This window comes from Oculina patagonica, unplaced genomic scaffold, assembly GCF_052425735.1.
Source record: "Oculina patagonica isolate OP01 unplaced genomic scaffold, crgOcupat unplaced155, whole genome shotgun sequence".
Classification (NCBI taxonomy): domain Eukaryota; kingdom Metazoa; phylum Cnidaria; class Anthozoa; order Scleractinia; family Oculinidae; genus Oculina; species Oculina patagonica.
This window is the reverse complement of record NW_027557574.1, coordinates 1-14,368: the sequence shown is the minus strand read 5'-3', so window position 1 is coordinate 14,368 and position 14,368 is coordinate 1. Positions and strand designations below refer to the sequence as shown.

Genomic DNA, 14,368 nt, shown 5'->3' with positions numbered 1-14,368 from the left:
ATTTTTGTTATATATTTTGCAATAGAGATGGGACAAAGAGAAGGGAAGTGGGAGTTAAAGGTGCGGGAGGGGGAAGGTTCTGACGCCCCAAAAGATAACTGGAACAAAATTCGTTGAAATTTCTTTCGTGTTAATTATCAAGCTATGGACTCTCATAAACATAGAACAATTCAAGTATAAATTATACTCCTCACTTTAATTAATAAGAGTTTTTCGCATAAATTTCAGTCACAACAACAACACTTCAAAGCTAAATAGCTTGCATACTGACATCTCGGTATCTCCTATATCTCTCCTGGATCGCGTGCAAGTAGGCAACATTTGAATTGTGTCCAGCCAGGCTATTAAGAAATTGCTTACAATCCTTTTTTAAGTGACTCTAGTATCAGCCAATTTAGAAATGTAATCTATTTGTGTTGCATTATTTTTTTCTAGAAAACAGTGAGTTGCAGTTTTAATCTTTACTTTGTCAAAACTGAACAATCTGAGTCAGCTGTTATTTCTTTTTTCCTTTGGAAGTTTTCTGTTTCTTTGGTTTGCAGTATTTTGCTTCCAGCCCAGCTATCATATCATTCATTGCTCCTTTTCTATCCTGCTGTCTCTTCATTATCAGCTGCTTCAAGCTATCGTCAGATTTGTCATTCAAGCCAAGCTCTTGTGCCATTTCTTCTGCCTCAGCAGCTTCCTTCTGAGCCTGTTGTAGGTAAAATAAAGTTTATTTTCAAGAGAAGTTACTTAGACTCTCACCCAGGGGGGTACTCCGGCTTGTAAATGACGGAGATGATCGAATGAAGGCAAATTCAGGACCCCAAAAAATCCCTAAGTCTTCCGACGTTACCCAAAAAAATCCCTGGACCAAACCCCCCCCCTCCCCCCAAAAAAATCCCTTGTCAAATTACCCCTAAATTGCCAGGAGGGGCAATAACATAACACAAAGAACGCTCGTTTTGTTTATTCATCATACCATTAATACGCCAAGGCACTTCAGTTCGTATTTAATACCCCAAAAATCCCCTATCTAAATCAAGTCACCCAAAAATATACTTGCCAAATTTTCCAACCCCAAAAAATCCCGGAATCGAAAATTTCAAACCCAAAAAAAATCTGCGATCATCCCCGTCATTAACAAGCCGGAGTACCCCCCCCCCCCCCGGGGACTCTCACTGCAAGCAGTTTTATTCTGCATGTATATGGTCCTTAGGCTCAGTTTCCAGCTGCGGGTATTTCAGTGCACCATGGCTGCAAATTGAGTTTATGCGGTCCTCTACATTCAATCTGATTTTATTTTTCAAAATATCTGCAAAAATTGTTTCATTGGCAGTGTAAAACCATGTGAGAAAAGATGCCTTCAGAAGCAACATTTATGCAGACTGTGTGAGAAATTTTTAAGTGTCTATTTACACATTTTGGAGGCCGGACGGAGGGGGTATGTCTGGTGGTCCAGCCCCAGGGGGGTACTCCGGGATCCAAGTGACGGGGATGTGCGAAGGATTTTTTTGGGGTCGAAATTTTCGATTCCGGGATTTTTTTGGGTAGGAGAATTTGACAGGTATTTTTTTTGGGGGGACTTGATTTAAATAGGGGATTTTTTTGGGAATTAAAATCAAACTAAAGTGCCTTGGCGCGGCCTTGGCAATTAAGGGGTAATTTGACTTGGGATTTTTTTGGGCGTTTTTTTTGGTCCAGGGATTTTTTTGGGTAATGTCGGGAGACTTAGGGATTTTTTTGGGTCCTGAGTTTTGCCTCCATTCGATCATCCCCGTCACTTTGATCCCGGAGTACCCCCCTGGGGGTCCAGCCCCTCCACTTTTTTGTGTTTCCATCACTTGTATACCATTTATCCCATTCAAAAAAAAGTACAAAAAATACTCAAAATGGCAAGAGACTCCTTTAAAATTATGGCTTTTAGTCTAAGTCCTTGAAAGGGTAGTAGAGCATAATTTTAAGGATTTTTACCATTTGGGGGGGGGGGGGGTGTTGTTTAAGCTATATTTTGGGCCCTTTATATACATTTCTTTTTTTCCTATGGGCCTGAAGTTACTACAGTTTTTATGGAATTTCGTGAAATGGGAAGACGGTTGGTGAAGGATTTAATATTGACATAGGAAAGTGAATTTTAACTCACTTTTTGTCTCCTTGCCTTCTTTTTCTTTTTCCCCTCATTTTCAAAGGCTGGGAATGTTGGTAAATCTTCTTTCGAAATTAACTCCTCAATGATTCCTCTGAACCTTTCATCGTCCTCGATTGTAGCGCAGAGCACATTTTCCAAAATAACGTCCATGTCCCCTTGATAATCCAGATAGGCTGACCTCAGGTCATTAACTTCCTCCTCGGAACCTTTGTAATTCTTCTCAAACTGCGCTATATCCTCCACGGTTATTTTCTGGAACAGCAATCTCCAGTATGCGTCCCAGTCGCGTTCTTGTACAACAACATCGTCGTCAACTTCACCACTTTCGTCGTACAATGCCCTCTTGTCTGGGTCTGAGAGAACTGTGTACACTCGGCTCAAACATTGAAACTTCACTGTAGCCGTTGCTTTATCTTCCTCGGCCACTCGGTCAGGATGGACTTCAAGCGACTTTTTTCGGTAGGCTCGTTTTACCTCCGATTCCGACGCGGATTTTGTCAGTCGCAATACTTCGTACAAATCTCTGGTTCCAAAAAGCGACTCCAATGATTCAAAGAAAGACATCTTTTCGGAGAAGAAATATGGCTGCCGCCACCTCGCCGCCACCAGCCCGCCAATTTTTCAGACCAGTCACGTGGGACATGTCAGGCCAATGGGCACTTCCGGTTTCCCGTGAAAGGAACCGGAAATAAACTTACTCAAACAAAAAGAGGCGTTTTGAGGGCGTTTGCCGGAAAACTGTCAAGATTTTTTATCCGACCACCAAAGGAGATTGCACTTACGGCATTTTCCGTTGTCAAATAATTTATTACAACCACAGAAATCTTGTTGTTGTCCTCAAGGGTCATTTGACTTTCACAAAATTTTTGACTGATCATTCTGATCATTTGAGTTTCACATGTAATTCCCGGATTTTTCACCCCCAAAATTCTCTGTTTCTGTGATATTTGACCTCCCCCAAACTATGTCAGTTCCCTTTCCTCCGATTTTGTTTTTGGTTTCCATCTGTTACCATTTTCCTCAACTTTCGGTGCAATGTAATATACCAATTTTTAAATATTAACATTCCAACTTGGCTCTGAGGCTTGGGGAAATGAAGCAAAAGAAATTATTCATTCAACCCTCAACCTCAAAGTGAAATCTTTTGTTTTATTTCCCCAAGCTTCAAAGCCAAGCTAGAATTTTAAAATTGTAAATGGCCTATTATTTTGCACCAGAAACTACAATTGGAAACAGAATTAGACTTTGAGCACTGGGTTGAACAATTTTTGTTTTTCAGTTTTGTGTACAGGGAGTAGTCCATGACTCATCGCTCAATATATCTCCCATTTTGGCCTCACAGATTAACCATGAAAACAAAAGGAAAACCTCCTTCTCGCTCCTTCCATCTAGTTCCTGAGTAGAGTGACTGTTGACTGGTTATCCCAAGTGGTGATTGGAAGTGCCAATCCTTGAAATCCAGACTGAATTCCTTTTGCAATTTGACAAAGAAACTTTAGCACAGTCAGGGTGGTGTTAGTGCCACTTATTTTTGATTTCTTAACTCAGAAACAACACATTGTTTACAAAATGCAAACTTCCTCTACTTTATTATAGGTTTCTGATACTCTCCATGTGTTAAATTTGATATGGTAATTATTTAGTTTATCTTAAAATAATCTGATTACAATCAAGTTGTTATAATCTTTTCTACATTTCTATATCACTGATATGATAGAAAGAAAAACAGTGCTACACTACTGTGTGAGCTCTAAAATATTAACACAACATCTTTGCAATGAGATATGGTAAGGCTAAGTATCTGCATGACTTATAGATCCCCTTGTGCGAAATAATTCTCAAAAAAAATCAATTTGTGTTGCAAAGTCTAAAGTCAAGCCAGCTGACTTCTTGCTCAATAATAACAATAATTTGTAATAAGTATCTACTGACATTGCCTCTACGCATTGATAAGGCCCATTTATGTGAGTGATTTTTTAAGTTTCACACAGATTCGAAACCTCTGCGATATCACGGCGATCAAATCGGCAATTTCATCCCCACAATACCAAAGGAGTTTCAAACCTGTTCATTGAAAACTTGATGCAACTTTGGCACAACAAAAATTGCATTGTGTTGCATGACAAAAATTGCCTTTGTAAACAGGCCTATAATTTATAATTATAATAATGTACATTGTAATATTTACAATAAATAAATCTTTTTTCCTGCTACAACTAAATAAATGAAAGGGGCATTTGTGTTGTCTCATGTTTGCATGTATATCAAATAAACTCAAATTGCTTTGACACCATACTAATGTATTATTAAATTAAAGACTCCAGGAGTTGAAGGACTTTTTGATATGATTTAAAAGCTATCAATCCATTGATGTTACTCCATTTCTTTCCTATGTCACTATCTGGTTTTTGATATTTTATTTTACATTTATCAAGACTTGCTTTGTTGAGTTCCTTTGTTGTTGATTTCAACGATATTGCATCACTATAGGCTACCACCTCTCCCCCCATGGAACAAAGTATTGCATGTGCTGCACAGGTGTCCCACTTAAAGGAAGAGGCATGGGACAGAATATAGAAATCTACATTGTCATCAATTACGTGAAGAAGTTTGTGGCCAACACCAGAAATTGGATATAATTTAGCACCCGAGGACATAAGATTCTTTTTCATTTCTTCACTTTCACTTCCACTTACAGCTATCTTAAAACTTCTAGGTTTAATATCTTTTTTAGTTTCGTTTGTTTCCCGTTTTTCATTTCCAAGAAAATAGCAGCAATGCCCAGCATGTGCGACCCCCCATAGCCTTCTCCCACTCCACTGTTTGTTGCTTGAGCTGTCCTGGGTTACGGTACAGAAAGGCTGGTTTATAACACCAGCCACAGGCAGACCAGTGTCTCGATGAAACACACCAATGAGAACAGTTGCACAAGGCAATCCTGAAACTACAATGCCGTCAACTTCCTCTCCAGGAGAATTTGACATGTATTCTGCTGTGGAATCTGTCAAAAAAATTAAAATCAGACAACAATGGCAAACACAAATTTTATGGCTGGGATCTAAAAAGATGATGTGCTTTACTGTGGTATTGGTCCATCCTAGGGTGGGAGGTATCTCACATGAAAGAAGTGGGGATGCTTGTAAGTAATCGTGAATTAGACCCCTAAAAGAGACCAACCTGGGTATGGCTCATACCTTTTTGACCCCTAAAAGATACCAATTTTCATGCCTACACTGTCAACACAGTATCATCATCTGTCCTTATCGCATCATTGGACGCATAAGGCCTCATCAACACGGTACTTTTTTATTTCTTTAATGTGCAAACCTAAAGACCTTGACAGCTAAAAAAATTTGGCATTCTGTTCTGAACATAGTAAGTGAGACCAAAAATATTAAACCACAGTTTATACCTCTGAGCAAGATCAGAAGAATCTTAATCCTTTCATATAGGAGTCCCCCCTCCCTCCTGAAGCCCTGGATAGTCCATGACTCTGAGTTTGAATAGACTCGGGGCTTACTCTACATAACAACATATGAATTTCAATAATTTTTCAAGATGGGACTTGACCAGACCAGATCAGCTGTTTACACGGCACTGTTCTGGGACCAGTCTGGAATGGATCCAAATTGGACCTGCAAAACAGCAGGTCCAGTTTTGGATCCATTCTGGCAAGTTCCAGAATGGTCCCATGAAAACAGAAGACCTATTAGGTCCAAAAATCAAACAAGATTCATTTGGACCTGTTTGAAACCAGTCCCAGTGTAAACATAGCCCTAAATCAGGTGCTTTGTTTAATTTACATGCTTCCTACAAATGAATATGAAATCCTACCTACTTACCAATTGGATCTATCCAAATAGCTAACTCATTCAATGGTAGCTCGAAATCTAACTGATCCTCCAAGGCTTGAGTTTCTTCTGTCTCCAAGACAATGTCAGTATGAATAAGACCTGCCAGCAGATGAGAAGCGGTCTCATTTCCACAAAGAACCGTGGACAGATGTTTTGACGTGGCAGAAGAGTCCTCTTGCACTTCTATTCTAATTTCCTGGCCAAAGCTGTTGGTAAATATGTTTGATTCCTCGCCAAAAATATAACCACTGAACTCAGGAAACTGTATGATTAAACAAAAGAAAGAGGTTTACACTTCAAAAATTTAACGATCACTCCTTCGGCAACTGTATCCCGTGCATCAAACTCAACTCACATTCTGTGTAACATCATGTTTCACGACTTCTTGAACAAGAACATCGGCCAGTGTTTTAAAATCATGCACAAATCGTTGGTTCTTTTCTATCTGCGTTTTCTCTTCAACCATCAATTCGAACAGCTCTTTCTGACAGCGCCATGCTCGTGCAATTTTGGCTGATTTTTCGCTGACCTGCAGCAAAACTTGCAGAAGTTTTTTAGCGGCCATTAGGGAGTCGATCGCCGGCTGGATAAACAACAGTGTCAAATTATTGAATGGGAAGGGAGGGACGAGAGGATGGGCAAGATAGACACGGAAATAAGGCTATTTCTCTTTCTGCAAATTAAAGGTTACTTCTCCTAGTTTAAAGATTTTTTAAAGTTTCCAACGGCAAAATTTATAAAAATTTATGAATTCCTGATTTTATGATAACTTTTCATAATTTTCGTTCCTGTCACCACCCCCCCCCCCCCTTACTGAATATGAAATGCCCAGTTACACCGCTGACACATTTCATAAAATTTGCCGCCATTTTCGACTGCCATGAATTTCTGTGTTTATTTCGATTTCGATCAGTTTTAGCGCCATTTCAGGTTTGTATCAACGAAGTAAAACAAGATGCCTCGTGAAATCATTACTTTACAAATTGGACAATGTGGAAATCAAAGTAAGTTTTATTTGGTAACGTTAAAAAGGGAAATAACCACCGCAGTGTGCATATTGGCTGCAAGAAGCAAGGAAATATGCTAACTGCCACTTAGCTAGTCTAAGCTTTTTTTCTTTCTTTAACAAAGTTTTTATATTTTTTAACAGTTGGAATGGAGTTCTGGAAACAGCTTTGTGCTGAACATGGAATAAGACCAGGTAATTAATATAAAGTTAGTGCTAAATCAGTTTCAGCTTCTTTCTTATTAAAATTCTCCTTTAGTCACTGATTTACATATTCCTTGTAGTAGTTTTAGTTCTAGAAATTTCTTGGTACATCAAACAATAATCTGATTAGTTAGCTGATGATTTTCTTTAGTCTCATCACCTGCCTGCTTAAGCTTGAAAACATCTTGATACTGTATGGAGAAATGTAATGTTGATCAACTTCATATTTTTGGTTTTTCATTATGAAAAGTGGGAACCTCAACTCCCACTTATCTCTCCTTGATAAGTTGTTGTCACTATTTTTTAAATTATCCTGCAAATTACATATCAGACTGCTGTAATATACCTAAGTTGTTGGCCTTTGTAAACCCTGTTATTTTGTAACCTGTCACTTTGTAATTTAAATTAGCTATGTTAAATTGTATGTTCTGTAAACTCGAAAATTTTGTAACCTTTTTTTTTTCCGTAAATAACTGTATTTTCCTTTTTTTGTGCTGTACATTTCTTTTTTTGCTGTAATTTTATGTAGTAAAACAATAAACAAACAAAATACAAAAAAAAAAAAACTTCATATTTTTATGCTTCCAGTGTCAAGTGCAGCTTATCAATACGAAACGTTTTGTTTCAAATCTCCTGCATCTCTTATAGGAGATGCAATTGTGTTGTGGCGAGAGGAATCTGTTTACTGCAAATGACTCACCTGCATGGCAGGCATTCAAAGGGGCGAGAGAGGGGGAAATGAGAAGCTTGAAGCTTTTCACTTCTCCTTTTTCCCTCCTTTAACCCTTTGAATGCCTGCCATGTAGGCTAGCAAACACTTTAATGCATCAGCTTGCCATAGTGTAGCAGCTCTCTCAAGCTTGTTATCCTGCTGGTCCTCTAGCGTAGCAGTTGCTATTGGCCAGACTATCTACGTTTGGATGTACACTCAGTTACAGCTTATAACCTGCGATCATCTGTGGCACCCAAACTATCAGTTCCGAGAGAGGCGGACACTTTCCAACACATGGCTGCAACTAGTTTTAATGGCCTACCAGCGAACGTACGAAATATACCCTTTTTATCAAGGCCGTTAAAGACATTTTATTCAAAAATGCAAAGTCTCGCATAGGTTAGTTTTTCCCTCAGTTTTCTTTTTTTTTCTTTTTACAAATCGAATGACTTTTTAGTGATCCATTTTTATAGTATTCGTGTAATTTTATGAGAAGTTTCAGATTTCATAGTTTTTATTTTTTATTGTAAATATTGTAAATAATAATCTTTTATATATTTTAATAACTCTTTGTAAATTTAGTTTATTTGGAAGACGAAGAGCCACTCTGTGGAAGCTCTTCCAATAAAGCCGTTATTATTATTATTATTATGTTCCTTACGTAATGTTTGCTTAAAGTCCTTAGCGCCGAGACCAAACCATGGTCCTGGGGCACTAAAGGGTAGCCAGTTTTTAGCTTGACAACACCCTCCTCAAAATATGCGCTGTACCCAGCAAGGTTATCTTCTGTAGTTCACTGATGCTTATTATTATTATTATTATTATTATTATTATTATTATTATTATTATTATTATTATTATTATTTGTTTTGGGGGCTTGGGGCATTGTTCCTGTTGTTTGTTCTATTGTTTTCTCGGAGGGTAGTGAGGCATTCATGTGAGACCTCTGCTTGACAGAATCCAAAGGACAAAATTTGAACTCTCACTGCAAATCAGATTCTTTTAAGTTTGTAGTTCTCTGGCCAAAGTCACACTGGTATACAGTCAACTCTCTCTAAGACGGACACCGTCGGGACCGGCCCCAACTGTCTGTCTTAGAGAAGTGTCTGCCTTATAGAGAGTCGAGGTAACGTGACACCAGACGTTTTGAGATGATGAAGCTAAACAGCTTTGCACAACGAATACACGTCTGTTTTAAGTCGCTTACTTTAGCAAAACCTATAAAGTGAAACAAAAATAATATCAGAAATTCAACTCATTTCTTCATTACAAACGGTAATACTAATACAGTAGAATTATTCATCCGATCTGAGATTTTTAAACACTAAATTTTCGGTGGCCTCTGTCCACCTTCATCAGAGTATTGACAAAGTGTATTAATTTAAACCACAACATATAATATTATTATGTGTTATTGATCTGCAGATGGAATTCTTGAAGACTTTGCTACTGATGGGACAGACAGAAAAGATGTGTTTTTCTATCAGGTAAAGCTGTTACAAACTCACAACCACCACCATAATCAGACTTTAAAAGGTAATACAACACTCCAAGTTTATTTTTTTCCTTAGTGGCCATTTGGCCACCAACTGCTCAAGTTTGGTCGCCAGTGAAAAATTTTAGTCGCTAAATTTAGCTCAAGCTTTCAATCCTTCTTCCAATTTTAGTCCCCAGGCTGGCGACTTCGCTTCCAATTTAGTCGCCAGCTCCAAAATTTTAGTCGCCATGGCGACTAAAATGGTCTTAACTTGGAGGGTTGTAATACCTCAAGTGGTAATTTTCAATTGATATTGATGATTTATATTTCCCTAGGCTGATGATGAACACTACATTCCCAGAGCAGTTCTGCTGGATTTAGAACCAAGGGTAAGTGGATTTGTTACAGGGTGGTCTTAATAAGGTCTATATTTGGTTATAGCTGACTCAACATATTTCACACCATGCAGGTAATAGATGGGATCACATCTTCACCATACGCCAACCTGTACAATCCTGAGAACATGTACACTTCAAAACATGGCGGAGGTGCTGGTAACAACTGGGCCAGTGGATTTTCACAGGTTCTACTCTAAGACTTGGTTCTTCTGAAATTTTTAACTTAAAAATTAATAAAAATTGATGTGTGCCTTCATGTAAAGTAGTGACTTTAACTTGAAACTCAATCATTTTTCAGGCTGAACGACTTCATGAGGAAACATTTGACATCATTGACAGAGAGGCTGATGGAAGTGACAGTTTAGAGGTACAGTGAGTCTGTTCTGTTTGCCAGGTTTCAGTTCACTGTACTAACGCTGTATTTCTAGTATAAATGAAAACATAATTTAATGTTTTTATGAATGAATTTCCAGGGCTTTGTGATGTGTCATTCTATAGCTGGTGGGACAGGATCTGGTATGGGCTCATACCTCTTGGAAAAACTTAATGATAGGTAATATTCATTTATAGATTAAATTAAAATAAATTATTTCTGTTAGCACACCCCAACATACATGTGTGCGTACTAGGAAATAAGCCAAAAAAGATATTACCGGTAATACCGATTATAGAAATTCAAACCTTGACTTTCTTTCATTTCTATGTTTAACAGATTTCCAAAGAAGTTGATTCAAACATACTCAGTGTTTCCACAGCAGGTGAAATTTCTATATCCTTTCTTTTCCATTTCTCTCCCTTTTGAGAATACCTTCACTTCACTTCACTTTTGAGAATACCTTCACTTCGAGAAGCTGCAGAACCGGTGTCTGGATATAATCGGTGTGCCTAGGAACACTGTTGTACCGCTGTCCATTCGTAGAAACGATCTAACCGTCAACGAAGTTAAGAAAATCGCTGAATCAGATATACATCCTTGTAAGCACTTTATAGACCCACTTAAAGGGACCGTGTCACGGAATTTAAACCAAACATAGGCATAAGAAATGACCATCAAATTTGTTTATATATATATAAAGTTCCCTTTTAAAACAGTGAAGGAACAGTTCAATAACTCAGCAAATACAAAAGAAGGAACGGATGGCCAAAAGCCACGAAGATTGAAACGTATTGCGATGTGGGTTTTTGAAATATGGTCCGGCGGAACAGTTTTCAAAGTTAATCTTGTATGCTTGTAAAAAGTAACGCCCGGGAGACACATTTGGCTGCAATAAAGCTATGCTTTTTTTCATTTAGAATCATATAATTAATTTCTTTGCAAACATTTAGTTTCATAGCGAATATTTGACAAAGTTTTATAACATAAAATTAAATTTAGCCGTGACATAGTCCCTTTAAGGAGCACGCGTATTATTTTAGATCTCTCAACCCTATATGTTTGCCCGTTTCACGTACAAAGACTTCATTCATCGTAAGAGGAGGGAAACTTTACAGTTAGTCATTATTTAAATGTAGTTTTCTATCATATTTTCATATTTTTGTATTAATATAACTTTTTTACTATTTTTAACATTTTTTGTAATACTGTTGTAATTCTTTTTTTCCCTAAAACAGTAATAAAGTCTATTATTATTTGGTTATCTGTACTGCTTTTGCAAAACTAAATCACACCCCAGGGGGGTACTTGCAGTATACATGACGGGGAGGTCCGACGTATTTTTTTGGGTCAAGAGATCTGTCATATATTTTTTTAGGTCTTAAAGTCTGTTTTATTGGATAAATCAGTATAGAGGTGCTAGGTCTGGTACTTTTTGGGGTAGAACATTTTGATGTCAGGTATTTTTTGGGTGTAAAATTTCAGGCTCATGTATTTTTTTGGGTTCGCAATATGAAGCTCTGTTGGACCCTCCCCCCCGTCATGTATACTGCAAGTACCCCCCCCCCCCCTGGGAATCACACACTTCTGTGAATGGTGATTCTTACAGTCTGGTCAATTACAAAGGTCATAATAAATTTGAATTTCATATTTTTCTAACCACCACTTTACTTCTGACACTGTCCTGTCTTTTTGTTTTATAGGAGGACATCAGTGATGTTGTAGTACAGCCATATAACTCAATACTGACACTCAAACGACTCACTCAAAATGCAGATTGTGTGGTATGTGTACTGATTGTATAAATTTTAGTACTAGGCAAATTTGCTTGTCTGGACAACTTTTACTGAACAACTTTTATTAATGTGTCAATATAGTCTAGCCGAGGATAATAAAAAACCTTCTACTAATAGGGGACACATATAAAAGAAATAAAATCAGTTATAAAAATTAAAAAAAAAACACCTTAATTTGATATTTACGTAGTAGATAAAATGTGAGCAGGAGATCTGTATGGGCGTTTACAATGGCGAGCCGATAGGCGAGCCATTGTAAACGGCCATACAGATCGGAAGCGAATATTTTATTCTACTTGTGAAATGAAAACAATAAATTGAATGGAAAGTTTTGTTATGCGAATCAGTCGAGATCTGTATCAAAAGTTAATGAATACTAATTAGCTGAGCAGGAGTCTGTATCAAAAGTTAATTATATTGCTTGATTTGTATTGGGGTTTACAGTTGTGTACATGTGATCTGAATACTGTGCTGGGATTGGTTTGCACCCTCATGAGTATTTAATGAATTTTACAATGACACAATAAAAAGAGACTAAAATTTAACTTCATTATTTACGATAATTCTAAAATAAATTATTTGTAAGTAGATCATGTGCTACATAAAGCACAGTTCTCACATTCATGTTCAATTTTCGGTGAAAGGTTAGTTAAAGTGATCTGTCTTTTAAAAGATTGCAGGATGGTAAGCGACATGACACTTTGGGATTTAAAGAATGTATCATGATAGAAAGTTACAATAATCTAACCTTACATCATCGGAATTAAATCTTAAATTAAATTAGATTGGCAATCAGTTGAATGGTATTTAAGTTATAATTGAAATTAATATAGTTAATCTAGAGTTTGATATTTGACAAATGTCATTGATGTCATGTTGTTTATTATTTGCTTAAATTGAAGGTTGTACTTGACAACACGGCTCTAAACAGAATAGCTGCAGACAGGCTTCACATTCAGAATCCAACATTTTCTCAAGTAAATCAACTGGTAAGTCAAGACATTTATTTGATTTTACATTAATTAATACTTCCTTATGCCAGTATGCACAGGATACCCACCTGCTAATAAGTAAATCCCAGACTGGTAAGCATTCTCCGCCATTTTATGTAACTAGGGAATAAAATCAAAGAGCTTGGAGGGAAAGAAGAATTGGAATGTCTTGGAGAAGAGGAAAATATGAATTTCTTTTAATTATATCAGGTATTTTTTAATTAATTTGATAATTGTTCACCAGGTATCCACAATAATGGCAACAAGTACAACAACTCTCAGGTATCCAGGTGAGGTAGCATGGAAATTTACTTACTGTCGGAAATTTATTCCAAGAGGTGTACACTGTATGTTAAAGAACAAATGAATACAAAAGTATCCCCTGTACTTCAACTATTTTTAGACATCATGACAAAGTACTAGCAATTTAATTTGTTTTCATAGTTCAGGATGAGGATGGGCTGGGACCCTCTGGTAGTTGAAATAAGACAATGAATTAAAAGTTTATTTGTAAAGAATGTTGTTCTTGTTGTTGTTGTTTTCAGGTTACATGAACAATGATCTGATTGGCTTGATTGCATCACTTATTCCAACACCTCGCTTACATTTTCTGATGACTGGTTACACTCCACTTACTACTGATCAAAAGGTACTCCACTTGTTTTGGCATTAATTTGCTACAAGTTTTTATATTAAAAATAGTTGTGTTTCATAATCTTGCAAACACTTAAAATTAGAACTGGTGCTATAGCTGGAAATGGCTTTTTCCTCTTCCTTAGTACTGAAAGAGTTATTGCTAAGAACATGTAGAAAACGTTTGTGAACTCCTTTATTGTATAAGAACCAAACCTGTTTTGTTTACATGCACATACAACACAACTTGAAATATCATGTGAAAGGAACATGAATAAAATCAACTGAACATTAGATTTTGAGCATTCCTTTTTTGGAAGTGAAGACAAGAATACGAGATCGCTTTTCATATGGAGTATTCAATACAATAAATTATTGTATATAGGGACGTATATCAAATTTAACGTAATCAAGCAATACCCATCTCGAAGTTTATTACAGAACCTTTTGACAGCTATGCTTCAGGGTGTTTAGTCATGGTTTCTTCTTTGGGAGGGGAATGCAAGGTAACTAAGCCTTCAGGATCATTGCCCTTATAATGCATTCTTGGGCACTACCACTCATACCTACAGCTGTAGGTGTATAAATGTGACCTTTAGCAAACCCTCATTCTCACCCCTTCCCTTCCCCAACCTCCTTAATCCTTAAACTTTCAAACCTGTTTTTTTTATCATTTTCAACTAATTTTTAGGTGGCTAATATCCGTAAAACAACAGTGCTTGATGTCATGAGAAGGTTGTTACAGGTAAGAGGTCATATCAGAAAAAAAAAACAGGATTGTGTATTTAATTT

At 37.0% G+C, this 14,368-nt stretch overlaps 3 protein-coding genes across 3 annotated transcripts; 1 reads left to right on the top strand and 2 right to left on the bottom strand.

Annotated features, from left to right (window-relative positions):
• Positions 1–203: 203 nt before the first annotated feature.
• LOC144639960 (dnaJ homolog subfamily C member 9-like) lies at positions 204–2,730 on the bottom strand. Its single transcript, XM_078499221.1, has 2 exons — positions 2,126–2,730; positions 204–694 (listed from the first exon to the last, which is right to left on the bottom strand). The coding sequence occupies exons 1-2, from the start codon at positions 2,693–2,695 to the stop codon at positions 497–499; spliced, it is 768 nt and encodes a 255-aa protein (XP_078355347.1). The 5' UTR covers positions 2,696–2,730; the 3' UTR covers positions 204–496.
• Positions 2,731–3,713: 983 nt separating this feature from the next.
• LOC144639959 (inositol polyphosphate 1-phosphatase-like) lies at positions 3,714–6,725 on the bottom strand. Its single transcript, XM_078499220.1, has 3 exons — positions 6,341–6,725; positions 5,974–6,247; positions 3,714–5,132 (listed from the first exon to the last, which is right to left on the bottom strand). The coding sequence occupies exons 1-3, from the start codon at positions 6,548–6,550 to the stop codon at positions 4,438–4,440; spliced, it is 1,179 nt and encodes a 392-aa protein (XP_078355346.1). The 5' UTR covers positions 6,551–6,725; the 3' UTR covers positions 3,714–4,437.
• Positions 6,726–6,833: 108 nt separating this feature from the next.
• On the top strand, positions 6,834–14,321 carry LOC144639958 (tubulin gamma-2 chain; the record flags this gene model as incomplete). Its single annotated transcript, XM_078499219.1, has 13 exons — positions 6,834–6,989; positions 7,136–7,186; positions 9,333–9,394; positions 9,720–9,773; positions 9,854–9,967; positions 10,081–10,149; positions 10,256–10,335; positions 10,495–10,540; positions 11,859–11,939; positions 12,854–12,940; positions 13,188–13,233; positions 13,489–13,592; positions 14,268–14,321. Coding segments are annotated over exons 1-13 (897 nt in total), but the record flags the coding sequence as incomplete, so codon positions are not given.
• Positions 14,322–14,368: the final 47 nt, after the last annotated feature.